This window comes from Pteropus medius, unplaced genomic scaffold (assembly GCF_902729225.1).
Source record: "Pteropus medius unplaced genomic scaffold, Ma_sr-lr_union100, whole genome shotgun sequence".
NCBI lineage: Eukaryota > Metazoa > Chordata > Mammalia > Chiroptera > Pteropodidae > Pteropus > Pteropus medius.
Genome location: NW_024354502.1, coordinates 15,895,756 through 15,919,066, shown reverse-complemented (window position 1 = coordinate 15,919,066; position 23,311 = coordinate 15,895,756). Strand labels below are relative to the sequence as shown.

The 23,311-nt window shown below is 33.6% G+C and overlaps 1 protein-coding gene across 4 annotated transcripts in view; it reads right to left on the bottom strand.

The window, feature by feature from the left end:
* Positions 1 to 23,311, bottom strand: part of ANGPT1 (angiopoietin 1) — a 228,567-nt gene that overhangs the window by 41,769 nt on the left and 163,487 nt on the right. For all 4 annotated transcript variants that reach the window (XM_039853714.1, XM_039853716.1, XM_039853715.1 and 1 more), the window contains exons 5-6: positions 13,758 to 13,885; positions 4,957 to 5,058 (exon numbers count right to left, since the gene is read on the bottom strand). In XM_039853714.1, coding sequence (XP_039709648.1) covers positions 4,957 to 5,058; positions 13,758 to 13,885 — 230 coding nt within the window. The remainder of the gene's footprint in view (positions 1 to 4,956; positions 5,059 to 13,757; positions 13,886 to 23,311) is intronic.

Here is a 23,311-nt window from a genome sequence, read left to right as displayed (position 1 = left end):
AGATCTATATTTTACTACAAATAGCCTGTAACATGCATAAAAATAAAAATAAAAGCTTATACAAAATTCAGTGCTGATAGTGAAAAAGCAGCAAGTTCTTATTGAACTAATAAACAATAATAATAAAAATAGAATTCCCCCCTTTTCATATATAAAATATAAGGATGTTATACTACATCCTTTCATGAAAACTACTATATTTTGTTATGTCAATCACAATCATATGAAAGATTTTTATACTGTAATTCGGATCCATGTTAATTGATTTTATTTCTCCTTCTGCTCTTTAATAAAAGACAAAAAAGACACTGGAATTTAACCTAAACTAATGCTGGAATTTAACCTAAACTAAAATTCGCCTTAAAACCACAGAGGAAAGACCAATATTCATATGTTTTTGCTAAAACCTGCAGAAATATTCAGTTGTGGTTTGTATTTTTCCAAGTTAATAAAATAATTGCCTCTGATATTTTATCTGTTTTGTCTGATAACGTTCATAGGAAGTGTTGACTTTTTATAGCTAAACACATTCAGAACTAGACACAATCCATGTGTGCTATGGGTTTCATCTCTTTTCATATAAATAATTAAAGAAAACAGATAAGAAGTCAAGGTTACTGTGCTGTTGCTCCCAAGGGCTCTTTAATTCACAATTCGGTCTTGCATCTCCTTTAACTGCTTAGACACTCAGCCCAAGAAATATCAAAAGAATAATTTCTTTCCACATTTTAAATTCCTTATATATTTCCCTTTTTAACGTGAAGATGTTAGAATACAGATGAAAATGTGGTCTTAATTTCTTTCCAGAAATAAAGAACTCTCAGACAGTTTGGTGCTCAGACTGAAGTATGTGTGTCAATAGGAAGCTCCGTTTATGGGGGTAATTGTTTACAATACAAAGCCAGGTTGTCTCCAGGCATTAGTCACACTACCTTCTATAAAGTTAGGCCACTAGGGTACTATTTGGACTCCTAGCTTGATTGGGCTTTATATGTAAAAGTACTGCTGATAAGTTACTGCTGGAGGCCACTAAATGGTATCCTCATGGTTTGAAGAGGTTAATATAGTTCCCTAAGTGCCTCATTAAACAGGCCCACTCTAGAGCTCTCTGTAAACATCTTTACAAATCCATAAACCAGATTTTGCTGCATCTCCTCATAAGGAAGTTTAAGTGAAAACAAAGCTCAGGTAAAAGACTTTCGAAGGCTTAAAGCCAATATTAAGAATCAAATAAGTAGCAAGTCTCTCATGTTGAGATGTTTAAAAATAATAATTATAATACATAATATATATTTGTAATTTCACGTATTGATAATTTTAACTTTTTTTTCCCTGGAAACCTTATAAGGCAAAAGGCAATCCTTAGTCATCAACCAGTATGAAGGAAAGGGGAGAGGTAAGGCAGAAAAGAAGGCAGGATGAAACTTTATTTCTACACTCCATGACTGAGAAAGAAGTGAAGCGTCTTAGGTTATATTATATTAGATTAGTGAAGATTGAGGAGGAAGTGGTGCATGGCAAGTTCTTGTTTTCCCAAAGGATGCACAGCCCAGCGGCCCGTTCTTCTGATGCAGGGAGCAGAAATGGGTGTGATTGATAAGAACTGGCAGAAGGAGTCTACATCCATTCTTCGTCGTCATGTTATTTTGTCTTTAGGTGAAAGAAAAGCTCTGGAGGAAACTGAAACACTTTCTACCATGTGTTTTGGTGAAAGTTAACCAAGTTGTAACATATGATGAATTCTTTTAATTAAAATAAAAAAGTCATTGGACTCATTTTTGCCAAAATGTTTCAGAATTTTGGAGCTTATCTCATTTTCTGATGATGCAGAATTGCCACTGAGCTGATAAATTATTCTAGTTTGAACAAAACATGATAACCTATCTAAAAAGGGGGAGGAGAAACTTCATAAAAGCATCATTAAAGAAACTTCATTAAAGAATAATTCAGTTTCATTCCAATAATAAAAATGCATTATACACATATGTATTTAGTAAATATTTATAAGACGTAAATAAATGTCAGCCTCTCTTACTTAACATGCCTCGTTTGTGAAGGCAACAGATGCTTACAGTTACTAATTCACTATTTTGGAAAGTCGCCATGATGACAACTTTATATTCATTTTCCAATTATAATGAATGTCAATAATAATGTATTACAGATTTGCCTAAATCTATAGCTATAGTCTGATACTCAGATGACTTCTTCACATCCCATTTTCGTGATGAAAATAATCATGAATTAAGATGGTTTGTGAAATCATATTTTTGGCAGAGTTAAGAAAAATTTTGCAGTCTTTGATGTTTTAATTTTGGGTAATAATAATAAATACTATTTATTGAAAATTCTGTGTGCCAAATGCTATATCTAATTCTCATAACATTTCTGTAAAGCAGGTGAGGCATTATTATTAATGTCCCCTTTCACTGAGTGAGAAAATTAAGGTATGGATTAAATGATTTGCCCAAAATTACTTCTTTTGTAAATGACAGAGTGAAGACTCAAAATGTTAATACAGACAGAATGCAAGGTCTTCTTTTAGAACTTATGTGTCCTTTCCCCCCAAATGTTCTTAGAATCACATTGGCAGAAAGAGACCTCAGAATCAAACCAACACTCCAATTCTCCATAACAATCCTGAAACATGACTATTTACCTTCTACTGGCATTTCCACTGAAGATGGGTCCTCACCACTTCAAGTTAGAAAGAATCATTAGAGAGTTTTGTTCATACTTAGTTAAATTTTGCCTCTCTGTAATGTTCCTCCATTCATCATGGAGATTCCTTCTTTAGAGCAATGTTAAAATGCAGATTCTAATTCAGGAGGTCTGGGGTGGAGCTTGAGAGTCTGCATTTCTAGTAACTCTCAGACAACGTTATAGCTAGTGGTCCCTAGACCATACTTTGAGTAGCAGGCTCCAGTATTACACACCTCCATCCAGTTAATTAAAATTAGTAGTTGATAATTGGTCATGGGGACGGGGAGCATGGCATAGGGAATGCAGTTAGCATTAATACGATGGCTAGGTAGATGGCCAGGGGAGGGAGGGAGGAATTGGGGGGATTGTTTTATGAACTCTATAGATGTCTAACCAATGTACTGTATACTTGAAACTAATTTAAATGAATAAATTAAAAAAAAATAGCTATCAGACCGATGTACACCTAATTCTTTTTTTTCCAGGTTAGACACTTGACTATTCACCTGCTCCAGATAAGGTTTCCAGATTCCTCCCATGCTGTTTGTATCCTCTGAGATAAGTTCCCATGTTGGAAAACCTCCAGAATTGAAAGTATATTCTTGATATAAGCAGACCATGACAGACACCAATGATTCTGCTTTTTTTTTTTTTTGCAACTAAAGACTACTATTGATGTAGACTGTGTAGATAGGTCTTTGTTTTTTAGTACTCAACGACATAAAATAAGCTTATAACCAAGTAAATCTCGCCATCTTTCAAATACTAGGTTCTTAAGCTAATTAGTGACATTTATCCCATATTCTCACAGTTAATTTTGTGTATTTTTGGTCTGACTTAACATTTATCTCTGTAGAATTCTATTTTGTTGGGTTCAGCCTACCTTTCCATCTTGGGTTTGTTTATTGAAGACATCAAGTTTCTAACTTTGTGTAACTCCAAACTTCATTAACCTACTTTTAGAGTGTTCAATAAAAATGTTGTAGATGCAGAAACACCACTAGAGACTTCCCTATATTTATTAAAACTCTTTGTTTACTGCCATTCGACAAGCTACGAACCTACTAATGGGTGAACTGTGATGTTGACCAACTATAGTTTTTACATTACTTACAAGAATATCAAGATAGAACTTAGGTTAGTAGAGCATTTCTCTTTACCTTTTTCTTTACTTTCTGAGAGAGGAAGTTATCAGAAAATTGTCAAGAGAAGAATGACTCAGAAGATTTAGATGTGAAAAATGAGAATTAGTCCATAAGTAGAAATCCTCTTCTATTCCTGTGCCTCAATATTCTGTCAACAGATTTTAATACTTAATATTGTTAGGCATTTGTTATGTGATTACTGGATTATGAATCATTTCAACCAGCTACTATATTATCTTGGAAAAGTTTATCTCCCAACTTGTTCATTCTCTTCTTAAAATGAAGACAGTACTAGCTATCATTCATTACAGGATTGATATAGAAGATTACATAAGAATTTGTGTATAGGGCTGGCACATGTTAGTCGCTGAAAAGGTTAGCTACAAGCATGGCCATGATGATAGTGATGTCTAATCTTACTCTGGAGACCTCAGTGACCCATGGCTCACAGTTCACACCCTTGCGTACTTCTCTTACTTTGAATCTGAACTAGCCCTATCATTAATGACAATAACAACAACAACAACAACAACAACAACAACAAATGCAGTGAAAGTGAAATCATGCTATTTCTGGGTCTTTAAAAGTCCTGGAAGCTTCTATTTTTGTGCTTGAGAGATGACAACTGCCACATAAGAAGTCTGATGGCCCCGGATAACTGTACTGAGAGAAGCCCAACCCAGCCACATGGAGGAGCTCTCAGTCAACAGCCAGCAATGATTTGCCAGCCATGTCGCTGAGGCCATTGGTAGTAGCTGTCCTGTTCCACAACCACAGCCCTGTATGCCTCTCTTGTCCTGGCTCATGTACCCAGCCTGGGTCTGAGTTCTAGCTTCCCCCACCCTCATTCCACCAGGAACAAATCCAGACAATACATAACAGTGCACCAAAGAATTTCAGCAATACATTTTTCTTTCTAATGCACACATGGAAAAAATTTACTGAAAATGATTTATGAGTGCTTTATGTTTAATGAAAATAATGTCACTAATTTATCATTTTATTTTTAAGTAACTGAAAAACACCTAAAAATGTAAGCGTTTATCACAGTGTGGTGAAGACAACCTTATGATAAAACATCAACAACTACTAAATTCTTCCATCTTACCATTTTATATTCTTTCCAACCTCTTTGGAAATCCACACTTCCATCTTCACGATGTTGTATTACAGTCCAACCTCCCCCACTAAGATCCATATTGCAAAATACCTGACAGAAAAGGAAAAGTAAAATCGTAAAAATTATGTCTATTTTAAAGAAACATGTATTAGACATGTTTTAAAATAGAAATAGGATGGAAAGGCCTATAGATAAAAAGAATGAAAATTACTATGCTGAAAAATGTTAATTTAGATATCTTATTGGTTATTTTTCTTACATTTGAGTTCCTGATTAAGTTCCATCAAAGATGTATAAATTACTTTTAAACATTTTAATCAGTCAGCTGAAAATTGCCTGTCTCAGACTATAAAATTTTTTAAAAATCTGTTTTAAATGGTAATACGCACTTGTATATGTTCAATTTTTTTTAAATGCTATTAAAGTTTCCAAAACATAAGATTTGGAATTTTAAAATCTGTAATTAATTGAAATGGCAATATGATAATAATAAAGGTTTTGGAAAAACAATTTTTAAAAACTCATTCATATTTAGCTATTACATATTTCATTGCATATTAACTTTTATATACTTACATACTACAATAATCATTCTTGATGGTTCAGTGTTACATTAGAGGCAAAATTTGGTCTTTGGCATATGAAGAACACATTTTTTTTGCATGAATTTTCATCATGAACAATAAGAAGAGAACATGACATACCGTATTTCTTCTGACGGCAACAAGCATTTCTTTCCCATGTGGAAAAGTTATCCAAATCTCTCAAAGACTTATGCTTATTTCAATTATTCTACATACAATAGTATTTATTTAGAAATTTATTCTTTTTCCCCCAGAGTCCACTGAAGGAGAGAAACATATCTGTAATGCGATTATTTTTGGAGAGCAATCACTATAATTGATGCAGCATGAATCTGACGGCTTGATTATTCAAGGGCCCAGCTATGGGGAACACTGCTCCCCTGGCACCTGACTACTAAATGATTTTTGAGGCTGGCTAAAGGTGTAGATATGACGCAGGCAGACTGTGTGAGCATAGAGCTAAACTATGACTAAAGGAAAAAAACTTCAAGCGTTTTCCCTGAGGCACAAATTTGGAGCACAGATAGCTAAAGGGTATGAAAACAATGGCAAGAACTGTCAGTCAAAGGACAAATTATCCGTGTACTTCCTCAGAGTGAAAGAAACTAAAAGATCCCTGCCTATTAGTGAGCATATAAATAGGAAAACGGCCGGAGGGCTGACTCTCTCTCTAATTGGACAACAGCCACCCATCAGGTATCTTCATAATCCCTAAGAATTGACTCTCCTCCAAGATTATAAGTGTGAAATTCCCCTCTCTGCCTCAAAGTTCCCCCCTCAACTGATCCCTTGACCCTTCTGTACCTGTTCATTGTCCTCAATATAACCTTTAGCTAGTCTTTCATCCTCCTTAATTCTAATTTGTTCATTCACTTAGTTTTCAGTCAACAGCATTTTGGGGCACTGATTCTGATTATAACTGGAGATATGATGGATACAATACATCCTGAAAATGCCTATAAGTTTCAATAGTGACTGCTCCTGTGGGATTGAGGAGATGTAGGAGTCCACAATTTTCAACTCTAGTAACCTGAGAATGATAAAGACAGTGATCTAAATGAGAAATTTAAGGAAGAAAGCTAACATATGAGTAAAGAAAAGGATCATGGTTTTGGACATATAGAGTTTGAGGTAACATAGTCATCCAAAAGGGGAAGTTTATCGATTGGAGATGATCTATCAGACCAAAGATAAGAACATGAACAGGAAAATAAGGGAATAAGAAAAGAATAACCATTAAGAATGGCATGTTTGTTAAGTGCCAGATAATTTAAACACTTTACATGCATTTTCTAACTTATCTCACAATGACCATATGGTGTAGGTAGGATTATTATCCCCATTTTACAAATTGAAAAAAAAAGGAGGCTTAGAGTATTTCAGTAACTTACCGATGGTTATTATTAATAACAAGTACTGGACCTAAGATTTGAACCCTAGGTATACCTAATTCAAAACTGTATCGGGAGTAATATGCTTAAAAATAGTAGCTGATAACTGGAAGAAGGATTATTTAAAGAAGTAAAGAAAAAAGTGGAAATCACTGTGTGTCTGTGGAAGGGAGGAGGGCCCAAGAATGGGAGATAAAACAAATGATGGAGATAAAATATATCAAAAAACTTTAAGTAGCCGGAGACTTCATTTTATTTGCTGATGTCTTCAATGCCTAGAGCAGTGCCTAGCCTATAGTCAATACTAAATGAATATTTGTTGAATAAATAGAGATGCAAGAGGGAAAGATCAAATAGAAAAACTTGATTAATGGAATGCTATTTTGAGTTGGGGAAGTGATCGGCTTAATGAAATATTCCAAAGTAGTCAAGACAGACAAATAAAGATTAAGAAAATATATACTTTAATTTAAAATGAGGAGCCATTAGTGACCTTGAGGAAAGACAGTGCAGGATTCCTATGAGAATAAAATCCAGATGGTACAGTTTAAAGAGGGCATAGGTGGTGATTCAAGACAAGTGACCAAGGTGGACCTTTACTGGTGAAACTTAAGAGTAAGTGAAAATGTCAAGGAAACATTTTGCTAGGGGAAACTTATGTCACCCATTTCTTAATTAAATTTTACCCTGCCTTGACTAGTTAATCCAAAATTTTTTCCACATTTTTATATCTTGATTGCCTGAAATTTTGCCAAACTGTACTCACAATCCTATAATGTCCACTTCCATGCTCAGGGAAAGAAATAACTACATTTATCAACATAGTGTGTAGAGAAAACTATTCTTTACAATTTTTTTATTATTATTAAGTTATTAAAATTCTGTGCAGAGTTTTAAAATCACTCACAAAGTTTATAAAAAAATAACTTTTCTTTTAAACAAAGGTATTCAGTAACTTGAAAACGTTAAGATGTACTGAGAGCCTTTTTTAGATAAAGAACCAGAGTTAGAGCTACATGGGAGACAGAAGTTACCCAGGCAGATTATTGTGTTGGCAGCTGAGGTGCAGAGAGGTTTTGAGGTTGCACATATGCTCCACAATTCTTATTAGGACCCTCAATAATAACAGCAATGATAACAGCTGCCATTTGTTAAATACGGGCACAACAGAACTGAATGGCATTTTGGTTAGGGACATGGACTTGGGTGCTAGATTACTTATGTTCTAATTTCACCTCTGATCTCTATCTCTTGAATTTTTTCAAGGATTAAATGAGTCAATGTATATAGAGTTTTTAGTATAGTGTTTGGCACATAATAGGTTTTGCCATTACTCTCATCTCTTGGATGAATGTTACATATGGGATAATATATATTTATGTTATGCATTATATACTTTGTATATATTTCATATATTGTAGTATTGTTTACTGTTATATATAACTGCATATCATTTATTATTTATAACTTATTATAAATGATATAGAATGTACAAAGCCAAAATATGTAGAAATTCAATAAATTGTCCTTATGATTATGATCACCAGCTTCTTGTTAATAATACTGGCAGTACTAATCTTTGCAAATGCTACTTTTTATCATACACACACACACACACACACACACACAGAGATATAGTTAAGAAATTGGACTCACTCCAGAAAAAAATTTCCAGTCAGAAGAAAAATAAAAAGGCTAAGCTTAACAGATGAAGGAAGTTCAAGAAAATAGGTGGTTGTTTTCAAAAGATTTGAGACATGAAAGGACTTGAAAAGGTCATTTGCCAATATTGTGTGGTCTGTGCCATCTGGCGGTGTCCTTCCTGTAGACAAGGGCCCTGCTACATTTACTGTGCCGGTTGCATTTATTGATCATATGACTTGAGCTTAACTCTATCCAAGAAAAGATTGAACTGGCTCCTGTCCCAGGCAAGGTCAAAGCTTTCAAGCATTAAATACCTTTTAACATAATACAGAGATTTAAACCCAAACAAAAGGCGAAATTTGATTCACATAGTTCTTATGTTTTTATGCTCCATACAAGTTGGAATGATTAGGCTTGTGGGTGTTAATTATTTTTCCATTACCTTAAATGAAAAAGGCTCAACACATTTGTTATAGTCCTTTCCCAAGAATTAGGGGAATTATGAATTCAGAAACAGGTTTTAAATATTTTATAAGGAGAAGCGATTTAATGTTTTGTTTTTTGGGATAAAACTAAGCTGGCTATAGTGCATTTGGTTTTAGCAACTTATGAAATGAAAGGAAAAATCCTATTTCCTACTACTATTTATTGAAGAGAGTTCAGAGAGGAAAATAACCACAAGCCATTAATAATATAAAAGTAAAAGGTAAATATATAAATGATCTAATTCTTAGTTTCTATCTACTTGAAAAATTAAATGTCCTAGAAGATCACCATTGGCTTCTCATCACATTTGAAAAGACAGCACTTTCTAACTTTTGCAGACATTCTTTCTTGGCATGGAATAATGTCAGTCAAAACAGTAACTAAATAACAATTCTGTATGCTTGCAACTCTCGCTCTGACTAAAAGGTGAATAGTTTCTGTTAATAATTTTCATCAGTTGCCTAAGTAGCCCAATTTTATTGATTGGCCCATTTCCATATCATACGTATTTGAAGTTTTTGTTTCCTTTTGCTTTTATAAAAACTTGCTTTGAGTTTCTTACCCTTGCTAGAACTTCTGCAAGCATTACAATGAGCAAAGCTTTTGCTAAGAATATCTAAAAGTAACACCAAACTTTATAACTACAAAGGGCAAGGGTCCTAAAGACACATTTTCCAAGGACTTTATAGGACTGAGAGATTTATACCAAATGGGAGAAGAAAATGAGATTATAGAGTGAAAGGGAATGAGATGGCTTATAATCAGAGCATGAATATTTTACATAATTTTCTGATAAACTCTTTCCTGTGCCATTCACATAAATTCATATTAAAAATTATAAGTAGTGCAACTTCAGTCATCGCTAATATACATAAGTATCCTACTTAGCCCCTTTTAAGATGCTACAGTCTGGAGTTGATTCTTTGTTGCAGAGCTTGTGTTCAATATATACCATGCAATTTGGGCAAATTAATTTTCTAAAACAGGGACAATAGGAGTATCTATCTCACGGAGTTAATGAAGAGTAAACAAATGAGTATATCTAAAGAACTTAGAATAGGACCTAGAAAACTAAATGCTCAGTACATTTGAACTATTGTATTAATCAGCTTCTAAATTACACTGGGGAAATTCACACAATATTTAGTTTTACTAATGCCAAGCTGTGTGAATATAATAAGAGATTAAAAAAATATATGCTACCTACAAAGACATGCAGGTGTATCAGTCCAGAGTATTCATCTCCATAGTAGAACAGCACTACCACTTGTGAGAGGGTCCGTCACCATAGAGGGGAATGATTAAACCAGAGAATGAACACCTAAGTCAAGAAGGAGGCTTTAGCCTTTCTCTCTTCTGCTCAGTTATCTCCTCCTCTCACCATTCTCTGCTATTATTTGCAATAAAACTGTCTAATGACAGTCCTGAGCAGATGACATGAGAACGGTCCTGGGGCCATTTCTGCAGGGATAAAATTTGCCTATTACAGGCCTGTACTAATACGACTGCTAATCTACTCAGGCTACTATTTTTCCCTAGGCCCAAATCTCAGACATTTTTTAATCTAGCAGATATTTTACATTAGTGATTTTAATGTTTCACATTTTGTTTATTCAAGAACAACTCTAAAGCTCCATAATATGCAAAATTCATCATTTTGCAGAGCTGTAAATTTAAATCGTGCTATCCTGGTGACACCAGCATAGGAGTCAGCCATTGAACCAGTAAACTGGACCCACTCTTTTACGTAAGTATGAAAAGCAAAGTTATTCAAGCTTATGAGTTAGCATTCAAGTTTCTGAGTTATTCAAGATAATGAGCTAAGATAGGATATTTTTCTTCTACCCTAATAGGAGAAGTGGTTCTGCAAATAACCTGTATGTCATTTATATCTGAAAACATTTTGAACTAGAATAGAGTTGTGGTTTTATATGAATTAAAGTTCATGAAATGATCATGTGATGACCACTAAGGCTACATGATTGAACTGGTGATGGAGTGAAAAAAATTCTAAAAGTGCGCATGTTAATCTGAAAACTTTAAAAAATATTTTATTTTTATTTTATTTATTATTTATTTTTAAATTAATTTATTTATTTTTAATTCTTTAATGTTACCACATATTTGACCCCTATTACCCCATTTCCCTCCCCCCTTCCCCCTACCCTCTGGTAACTACTAGTCTATTGTCCATGAAAAATATTTTATTTTTAGATTCATATGAATCATAGAATCATTAGGAGTCTAAAAAGAGGGTCACTCAATGTTTTTAGTTTACTTTATTTTTATAGTCAAGTTATATTATAGTGGGACTGACAATAATTTAGGATTTCTTTCAGGTCTTCGGCAGTTCTTTAAATAAATTACAGAGAATATTTTTGTTAGCTCCACTTCTCTCCCCCAGAACAGTTTCTGATCACTTTATATGCTATGTGTATGGTGTCTGGGTATGCGAGTGTTCATATGCCGTGTATGTGTACGTGTATGAGTTGAATTTAAGCTTAGGTATGATTTTAAGACATCAGCAAGCAGAGTAGGAAGGCTTCATGTCATATGATCCAAAGGATTCAAAATGCTCCTCCTTACACTAAGTTACCCTCTTCTTCTTACTCCTAGACCTGCCATTGTAACTACACAGCTTTTATTATTATTATTATTATTTTGAAGCCATGGGGAACTTGATTCAGTGGGATCTTGCACAGAAGCCCAAAAAGAAAAAGAAGTAAAACCAAACATCTCTGGCAGGTGGTCCAGGTAGCAATGTACAGAACTGTGCCTGCCACCTCTTTCACCTCGTGCTTTCTCCATCCCTCCTTCCTGTTACAGAACTGCATGCAAGGCCTCTTTTTAGGATAAAACTTTATCCCAATGGGAAAAAAAAAACACTGAGCTAACTTAAACCACTAATCCTTATTGAAATCAGGAGAGAGAAGATGCTGGTAGAGTCCAGACTCCCGCTCTTGACAACTGTGTGACAGCTGACAAGCTGGTCTCCAAGTTTCCCTCACTAATCAAAGGAAACTAATAATCAGGAGGACTAAATTAGTTAGGCTCACTTACTATATACTACATAGAGGTGTTAATATTGTTATTAGCAAAACTTCTATTCATTCACTCATCCATTCATTCATTCCTTCATTCTAGCACATATTTACTAAGGACCTATGATGTGTCAGAAACTATGTTGGGTCCCAGGAAATCAAAGATAAAAAGGTACATGCAATGAACTTCTGTTTGGACATAAAAAAGAAGGAATTCTTGTCATTTGCAACAATGTGGATGGACCTAAGGATATTATGCTAAGTGAAGTAAGTCAGACAAAGATAAATATCTTATGATTTCATCTAATTGTGGAATCTAAAAAAAAAAAAATGAACGAACAAAACAAGACAAAACAGACTGCTGGTTATCGGAGGGAAAGGGGGTTGGTGGAGTGGGCAAAATGGGTGAAGGGGGTCAACTGGATTGTGATGGATGGTAACTAGCTTTTGTGGTGATAACTTTATACTGTATACAAATATCTAATTATTATGTTTATTTTACCTGAAACTAATATAGTGTTATATATCAATTTTACTTCAATTAAAAAAAAAAAAAAGAAGAAGAGGTAGAATTCTTGACCTTGTAGAACTTTGATAGTGAGAAAGTCATGCAAATTTGCTTGAGGGAATCAGGAAAGGCCTTCCAGGAGCATTTGCACAGTACTCAGAGGAAAGAGAGACAAGGGACTGGTAGTTCAAGGGGGCAAAGAGAGGAGAAAGGTGTTCCATCCTTTGAGGATGAAGCACTGGAAAGGCAGACAGTCCTCTTGGGACCTGGGGCACCTAGCTAAAGCTCTGGTGTGTTGAAGAGCGGGGCTCTCCTAAAGGCTCTTCATAAACCCTGTTTCAACAGACTGTCTCTATCACTACACTTCTACAGTACATTATAATTATCCGTGTAATTGTCTGTCTTCACCGCTATACTGAGAATTGTTTTTCTGTATTATGTCCCTAGGCAGTGACTGACAAATGAATGACCTACACTTAATATATATTGAATGAAGGAATGGATGGATGATCTAATGAATAAATAGGGAGAAAGAGTATATAAAAGAGATGTGACAACAGGAAGATAGTGTTTTCTTACTTTAAAATTTACTTTGGATCCTGTTCAATATACTCATGAATCCTATCATCCAATCCATTCTTTTAGGTTAATATAAAAAGCAAATACTTTTAAGACTATGAGTTAATATAGAATATGTTTCTCTCACCCTAAGGAGCAGTGATTCTGGAAATAAGTCCCTAGCTTTACCTCTAAAGTATCTGGACTGTAGATGATCTGTGCCATCTGGATCCTTAAGACATTGGAAGATGGCTCCTAACTCTTCTCCATGCACTTGAAGTACATGTGACTTCGGTATGTAATCTGTATAAGGCAAGCATTTATGAGCAAACAGAAATCCCAAGAATAGACAGAGAATAAATAGAAAACTTTTTGTAGAGGGATAGGAGGTGGAGGAGTTGGGGAAGGTCTGTACAATAGGTTTTCATCTTTTATAGGCCCAGGAAACACAGTATTTTTGAGAAAAGCACTCAGCCATATATATATTCGGTTTAACAAGCTCACAAATCAATCTGATTATTCAGCAATTCAACTAGGATCTGCTTTACATCTTGTAAACAAACACTTCTGGTTTTACCTTTTTGGGTTCTGGCATATTATTAATATAAATAGTGTAGATTCCACTTTTATTAAAACCAGCTTGATATACATCTGCACAGTCTCTAAATGGTTTCTCTTCCTCTTTTTTTCCTCCCTTTAGTAAAACTGCAAAAAAAAAAAAAAAAGAAGAAGATTGTAATATGTGAGTAAGAATATCAGTACCATTACTGCCCAAATGGAGTTCAGTATAACTAAGCAAGTCTTCATTTCCTCCAAACAAATGTCAATATTGCATTTACTGAAAAATCTATCATAAACACAATATAAGATTTTGAGGTGACTCACAAAATTTCAAAGCTTAAGGAAAAATCTGTATAGCAACTTTTAGCTGAATACTTTTTATATTTTGCTTAATTTTTTAAATCTTGTTTTTCTCTAATTAAGGTTTTCCAGAACATCAACTTAAGAGATAAATGATGTGATCATGTAATACCTCTAACTGGTTACAATTATATCAATAATCCTGCAAAATTTCTAAAAAATTCTTACCTATATTTCATAGGAAAGTTTTTAAAAATGCTAAAGCAGTTTTGGAGGAGAAGGAGATGAAGATAAATTCAAACATAAAAATACAGTATGGGGATTTAAAACACTAAAAGTAGATAAAACTATTTTTCTGTGGCTTTAGATTATAAAAGTCCTGGAAATTTTTATTTTAAAAAAATCCTCTCAAAGTAATTCGATTTAGAAAGTAGAAAAGAATCTCTGATTCTATTTAACTACCTAGAAAGAGAAGGAAACTAGACTTTGTTTTTTATATTTCATGCCCTAAAGTTTAAAGTATTAGATAGATGATTCACAAATTAAAAAAAAAAAAGTGAATAAGATTTGAAATTAAGTTATATAGAGGGAGAGCTCAGAAAAGGCAGAAAGTCAAGTGGAAAATAAATTTAAAATAGAAATAGTCTTTACTGAGAACTTAATTTTATTTACTAAGCTTGATTCATTATTAAGTTCTTATTAATGATATCAAAATATAAAAATTACTCAGATTTAGTAGTCTTTAGCTGAAGATATGGGTGGTATATTAGAAAATATTTATGATTTAGTATTTCCTAATAAATACATATTATTTTAGTAATTGGTTTCCTTATTCTTTTTCTAGAAGTAAAGATTAATAATATTTTATTATTTTTACCCTTAAAGTCTTGAGTTACTTAATAAATACCTGCTTTCAATCACTTTGAGTCACAATGGTCTTTTATAATAAGAATATCAAAGGTAAACTATGAATCAGTGCTTTTAAATTGATCTTAAATTCTCTATCAATCAAAAATATTAGTCCGATTTAAACTTAAGATGCATAATGTTACTAATTCATAGGTAATTAAAAATAAAAGTAAATAATCTAATCTTGGTAGAAAAAAGGGCTATCTCAGTGTATTTTAAATTTTCAAAACTAATTGTTTCAAGAAAATGAAATATCCACTTTAGTTATGTTGCCATAACAAAAATATAGAATTATAACATTTATTAGTATCATGCTTTTCTCTATAGAGAAAACCATATATACCTGCACTAATGGTTTTGCCTATGTATATTAATAATTACGTTTAAACACCACCATTGCAATTGCAATATCAACACGGAATAAGCAATCAGAGGTTTGCAGGTTCATATGATAGTGAAGAAGTATTGCACTGAAGGTACGCAACAATGATTTAAAAATGAATATATAAATGCTCACTCAAAAGCCACCTCTAATGGCACTGGCCCTGTTGATGGATTATATAAAGGTATTATTTTCAAAAACATCAATGCAGTGCACTCGTGCTTGTTTATTTTAAGCTAATGGATTATTATTTTCTAAACAAAATCTTTCTAAGTTCTAAATGCTTGGTCTGTTCAAAAGTTGAAAATAACTGAATTAGATGAAAAAAAAAGGGATGTAAAGAAATAACAACTAAAATTTATGTTTTCTAAAATGGATGAACAACACAGGAAGATGTGGTCAACAGGAATTCAATGGTAAACCCGTTTTTCTTTTTTGGGGGGTCGAAGACAGAGAGGTCATTTATCTAAGGAGAAAATGCTTCTCTTGCATACACCACTTCCTGTGCTCCCTTACTTAGTTATGCAAGGAGAACACATTCCCTTCCCACTTCTCTGCCACTTCTTTTCCCATTTTATTTCCTCTTCAAAAAGATGTGGGTAAAGAGGCTGTTGTGTAGGAAGAAAGCTATTTCACACACATTTTAAATAACAGAGAAAACAAGGGAAAGAAGTAGGTATTGTCTTGTTTATCTGCAAGCTAATTGAATAAAACTGATGTCCAAACCATGAATGTAAATCTTATAATTGGAAAAATGGTTTGAAGATTCTACCATAATAGGTACATCTAGTACTATGGTTATACTGTGAATTTGTTGTTATGGAAACATATCTACCATAGATACTTCATTTTCATGAAATGTTGTTGATGTTCTTGAAAAACCGAAACACATTCTTCCCTGAAGAAAGTCTTTCTTTCTAATAGAAGTTAGATTGCTTGTTTTTAATTAGTTATTAAGTAGTAAACATTATGCTTGAAAGTTTGATCCAGGCTACATTTGAGAGTATTAAAGCATTTAAAATCAATTTAAAAGTTTCATTCACGGCTTACTTTTGATATTCGTATTACATACTATGGTTTGAAGAAGGCTCCTTCTATAAGAGTAGATTGACTTTCAGAGTTTTTCTTTCTTTTTTTAATCGATAAAGTGGGGCAGTTATATATATCTCTAAGGCAAATATGTGAATTATGTAACAGAGCCTAGTGACTGAATTACAGTAAGTATTCAAGAAATGGTAGTTATTATTGTTATGGTAATAATAATATTACAAATGGCAACATTATACTATTATTTTTTCTTATGAAAAGACACCAGCAGGCTACGGAAAGTCAGCCAGTCTAGTCAGCGGAATAGTGGATGTCATTGTCTTCTACCCTCAAATCAAATATCGTAGCTAACTAAAAGCAGGGCAGTTACAACTGACCGGTTACATGTAGATTATATTGAACTGGCCTCTTCTTGTCAAAGTTGGCTAATTGGATTATTTTATTCATCGACAACATGGGGTCCTACCATTGTTATTTAAATCTAAAAACCTAATCTAATTTTGCTGTATATGGAAGCTTTATCAGAATAGTTAAGATTTAAGAATTGTTTCAGATGAAATGATATATGATATATATACCAATGTGTTGATTGTAGAGGCTTTAATCTCATAACTTAAATTTGCAAGACTAATTATTTTCTTTGTTAAGTACCAGAGAGTTTTGAAATTCAGTGTTATGATTAGATATTATAAAACTGAACCTTTAATAAACATTTTAAACCACAGAGAGATAATAACAAAGATGAATTTACTGAAGATTAGAAGTGTCAGAACTAAGGATACATTTTTGTAAGAGATCTTGAGATTCAATAAAGATGGAAGATGTAAAAAATACTATACATAGAGCCACTTTAAAAGGGAGCCGGAGCTGCCATCCCAGAGGAACTGCTTTGCAAGTCTTCTTTCTCAAACTTTTGGAACATTGGTTAAAACAGGGCAGAATTACCTTTGGACTGGGCCCAAAACAACATTGTGTCCCAAACAACTGTTTGTAAAGATAACAAGAAATCAGATGTTAGGACTACTAAACCGATGGCTACCAGCCTGAAAATTAAACACATGGTTTAGAATTCAGTCACTGCGTTAGTTTATGTGTACTGAAATGCCTTCCTTCTATTGTTGTAATTGTTCCCCTTTCCTTTCTCATAAATATTCTTTTCCTCTGTCTCCTAATCAGAACACTGTTTGGGTTTCTGCCTGAATGAGCCCTTCCCAAATAGCTATTCTTTTTTGATCTCAAATAAATGCTGCTTGCCCTTCACTTTGGCCTTTTCTTTTTAACAAAGATAATGTCTGGAGGAATGTATGGTAAATGACAAAAGATAGATATGGAAAACCTGTTGGAGGAGGATGAAAGCAGCATCAACTGGACAGAACTAGGAGAGTGATCTGGATACCTGATAAAGGTGTTTACCTGCCAAAGTGGTTTAAATTTTTCATAATAACAAACTAGTTTAATAGCATGCATTAAAAAATCGATCTTTACATCTAAAAGTTCCTTCTTTGACCACATACTCTTACCTTTTCCTCTCCCATTCTTTAATTTTTTTTCCATTCTTTAATTCTTAATGAGTTTGTCTTTTCTCTGATTGGGAGTCTAAATCTCCACCATTACAATCAGCCCATTCCTCGCTGCCATTTTCTTTCTTCTGAACTTTAATATCAGAGCCAGGCTAAAGGACAGCTCAGATGGAGTTCATGGTGCTCTCCATCCACTGTCCTCTCACTTAGTTACTTCTTGCATGGGTAAATCCTGACCCGAGAAAGGGCATTTATTCAATTTCTAGATTGCAAACACTAAAGTGAGGCTGTTTAATGCCATTAAAAATGCGTGTTTTCTAAACTCAGCTTTTTTCTCCATGCTGTGCAGTCAAACCCTTGGTCACTTCTAATAGACTTCCTATTACATTTCCTGAAAAATGTATTTCAAATCTTTCCGTTTTTTTTTTTTTCAAGACTAAATCTCACTCTTATCTTTTCTCACTCTTTATTTACGACCTTGTTTTATGGTTTACTATGAAGATCAAAGTCATTTGATACGTCGCCTCCACCTTGTTCATCTATACCAAAGAAGTTGTTTTTGCCTATCTTTTCCTCTTGCCTTTTGTGTTGACCTCTCTTAGTCCCTTTTCTACTTCTCTAATTGTCCTTTCTCTTTCATCTTCATTGGGTTCCCTGCCTCTCCTAATCTACCATATAAATGTTTACCAAGATTCTATTCTTGGATCTCATTCCTTATACATGTGTTCTTTTCGCAAATTTTCTATCATGTCTTGAAACTTCTGAGATATAAACATTTTGATACTGTGTCTTTGTTTCCCTCTTGATCTAATCTTTCCTTCCAAACCCTATTTCATTTCTTCTCTTACTAGTTCCACTATCTTCCCTCAGTTGTTGTCAGTTAAAAATTAATGAAAGCCTAAATATAAGATAAATAGAGCCTTTTTAATTTGGTTTCTCAATTAAAATCCTGCCTTCTGTCTTAGTTTAATCTATACTATATTAGTTAATTTAACAAATATTAATTGAACATTTTCTATTTACATGACTATTCCTAGGCAATGGAGATAGAGACATAAGAAAACCACAACCTTAATGTGATTTCAATCTAATGGGAGAAAGTCCTACTATATTTGTAGGTCTTCCATGATGGCTCGTAATGGCTATATCCATGACTAATATCTTCCATGATAGGAGAAAATCCAACTCAAGCTGGGTTAAGCAAAAAGATAATTTATTGAGTCATATAATTAAGTAATCTAAGCTAGAACCTTAGGTAATGCATGATCCGGTTTCAAACAATGTAAACAGGAATTGGTTTTTATCTTTTCTTGTTTCACTTTTTGTTGATGTTCTACCTGGTCACAAGATACCTAGCAACAGCTTCTAAAGCTATAATGTTATCAGTTGTAATATATCACCAAAGAGAGAAAATGTATACAATCGCTATCTTGAAGGAATGTATCAAGTGCATTGGGAGTATTCTGGAAGAATATCCTATATTTGCCAGATAGACTTGGGAAAGGCTGCCCAGAAGAGATACACCTGAAGGAATAAAACATGTAAAAGAGCTTATCTGAACTAAATTTTAAGAGCCTGGCATGCCAGTTCAAAGACTTTGCTAACACCAATATCAGCAAATAAATCTAGAAAGTGTTAGAAAGGAATCATCACTCATTCTTGTCGTTTAGCCTTATCTGTACAACCAAATCTTCATGATCTAAAAGGAAAGAATATGGACACAAGCAGGTGCATGTCTGTCTTTCACCAGCCAACATTCAGTCAATAAGCAAACTGAAACCCTGACTTCAACAGCCATTGATTCTGTCAGGCTCTTTCTTTTATTTGTCTAACCAATTTCGATCCAGATGGTATATCTACCACCAGGCTGACTTCAGGGAACAACTTTAAAAGTTGAGGCAGAGGGTCACTTCAACTCAGGTGAACCCTCAAGAGAAAACTTCCTGGAATGTAGAATTGGTAATTATGAGTCTCAGCAGACCTAATAGAAAACACAGACTGCTGTTAGCCTTCCTGCCAGAGACAATGTAAAAACCAAAGCTCTTGATCTTACTCATTTCCTAATAAGTTGCTATAAAGGAATCAATTCTCCAAACATTCTTTTTAAATCTCAGATGTGGATAATGGTTCATATCTTGCCAGTATTTAGCAGACATCAGAATGTATGTAGATCAAGTTATTGGTTTAAAGATAATCCTCATAGTACTTTTGGGCCATCATAATTAGGGAGATCATAGTATTAGGAATTGAACCTAAACTTGCGATTTTCAACACAGCAGGTCACTGAAGTTAATTGTGCATATGGATGAGAAAAAAAAAAGTCTTTTCTGATAAGGTGAAAACAAGGAAACGATTGGATTCTATACTCTTGAGACAGGTGTATGAGCATTTCATGGAAAGGCCATTTGCAGACACTTCCTAGAATCCTAATTTATTTGAAAGGACTTTTAGAAGTGAAAAAAAAGCTAATTTGCATTTTAAGAGTGTGGGAAGATTAAAGGAAAGTTTGCAGGCAGTATGTAACATTTCAATATTTTGTCAGTGGGTGTGAGGGTGAAGAAGACTTACGATGATTTTATAAATATATATCATATATGTGTAGCTACATAAATATATAAAATCTTTATGCTTCTAAATTGAAAATTTCATGGTTGGTATTTTATCTTATATAAAACATATGCATATAAACCTATATGTCTGTGGGTTGATATCTTAACATGATAGTTTTTAACCTACAAAAATGGTGATTGAATATGGTTTATTCTACTATGCCACAGTATAACAAAAATGTAATATTTTTGGTTAAGTATCTAAAAGCTCCCCTTTTTAAAAATCTACTTTCCTTTTCCTCACAATCTTCCCAAACCTGGGATAAGAGAACACTCAAAAATTGTTTACCTGCTGCATTACTATTTTAATAATTTTTGTGTGTGTGAAAAGGACTGTTTTACTTTCATTTAAATTCCTTATGTGTTATTATTTTGTAGATAAACTGTAAAAATTGTGACTATCCATCATCTTGGCGAAACTATAATAGTCATGATCATCATAAAATCAAATAGCATTAATTAGACACTATGTGCTCAACCCTGATTTCATATGCTAAGTATGTTTTGCGTGCTTCACTTCAGTTAATTTTTGTAAATACCTTATGAGGTAGGTTTACCGATACATTGTTTTATACATAAGAAAACTGGCTCAAAGCACAATCCAACTTCAACAAAACTTATAAGTAGTAGAACTCTTTAACTATAAAGCTAAGAATCTTAACTACTTTTTACTGGCTTCTGGAGTAAAGTCAAATCCAAATAGAAGTCCAGTGAGTCATCTGTCACAGAATCCTCAGCAATACTTATCTCAGCTGACAAGGTCACACCCAGGACAGGCCTCAATTCTGAATGGGTACAGGCTCTTCGCTTGGAAACAGGAAGTATGGGAGAAGTGACAGGAGGTGGAAATGACAAGAAAGAAGAAAAATGGAGAGATGAGTATAGAAGAGAGCCACTAGTAACAGAATGATCTGTGAGAGAGGCTGAAATTTACAGCCGCAATGTAAAACAGAACTTCGAAAGTTAGCAGAGGATTAGGAAGTAAGAGGTCTCTGAGAAGCCATATTGGATTGCATAATATCCATTCCTTAAAAATTCTGCTGACCAGGATTTAACCCATTATTTTTAGATACAGTTTTCACGAGCCTAATTTCTTGATCTCCCACCTTTGGACTATCTACTAGGAAGGGCTGGTGAGGGAGGTTAGAGTAGGCATATGTGTGTGTTTGTGTGAGTGCATGTTGGTGTTCAATATTGGAATCAGGCATGAAAATAACAAAAATTTCATAATTAAAAGATTTTATGTGTATGAAAAAGGACAGCAAAATTTTAAAAGTAGGCAAAAATAAGAAATGATAATAATTTGGACAGTATATAATATAAAGGACTAATTATATACGTTTGCAAAGTCATCATGTTATTATTATGATGCATACTGACTCATGCCAATGATAAATTAAATTTTATTAAGTTTCAATTTTATACAATCTTGTTAGAAGAAAAAAAGAGGTGAGGATAAAAACAATGCAGAAAATTTACCATTGCGATTTTTTAATTTTCTTAAAATTGTACTACTTTTAAAGAGATACATTTGACTATATTAAACATTATGTTTAATTTTAGATTTTATAAATATATATTTTTAATAATACTTAGATATGTGCATAAGGTACATAAACTGTTAAATCTATGTAGACATTAAAGTACCTATGGCATTCATAGGTGGATTGCTAATTTTATGGTACTTTTTTAAGTATAGAATAATGAACCTTCGAGTAATTCTATATATTTCTACTTTAGTTTGATTAGTGTATTTAAATAAATTTTCTAGTGCACCTCTAATGTGAAATAACTCACATATATAACTGAATGTGTATTCAATGCATGTAACACTTAAAATAACTAAGAATGAAAAAAAAAACCACTGAAAGTTGAAAATGGATTTATACACGACTTTTGTTTAATCGAGTGATTATTTTTTATAAAATCATTTCTGTGTTTTCCCTTCAGCCACCCTGATGGGCAGTTATGAGTGCAGCGTGACCCTTGCCATTTGTCAGAAGGTCATTTCATTAACAAATATATTTCAGGTGTTTCATGTGTGTTAATTTCCCATGTAATGTTTTTGGCATGACTGGAATATATTGATTCTGAACAAAAGATTTCCTATGCATGTGGGAAAGCTTAAAGGGCATCTTTTGTGCTCTATTATGAGTAGACAAATTGATTTCAGCAAAAGCCATTAAAAATGGAATGAAAGTCTTTGGGCAATGCTGTAAACATAGAAAGTAGTTGCCAAATGCTTTTGAAAACTGACACCCACACACACACACAAAAGCACACTTTGAAGTTTTAAATAAATAAAAGCTGACTGTCACCATAGGTATGTAACTTTGTTTCTTACTCCTGTGGTGAAATATACTTGAAAAACAGTACTTGACTACCGGCTTGGATTCTACGTGGGGTTCTGTTCTGAACTTAGGGCTTCTTCAGTCATTATGAATGATACAAAACCAAGAGAAGATATTGAATTATTGATGAGAGTTCTAAAATGTGTGGGTTTGTCTAGGCCACCAGGCAAAGTCTAAGATGTGTGGTACTTTTATGTTAAGCAACCTGGCAGCAGCTTTAAAACTGGAACTCAGATGTACTGATTCCTGTTCCTTCTAAACCATCATACCCTGACCTCTAGATGGCTTATGTCATAGCTGTCCCAATACACTGGCGAGGAGACTGTTTCAAACTAAGTCTTGGTTCTAAGGACATGGGCTGGATTAATTATGGTTGCTATTCGGTTTATTTGTGCATGTGTAAGTGTGTATATGAGGCTGAAACAACCAGCAAAACCTTCCATTAGAACTAA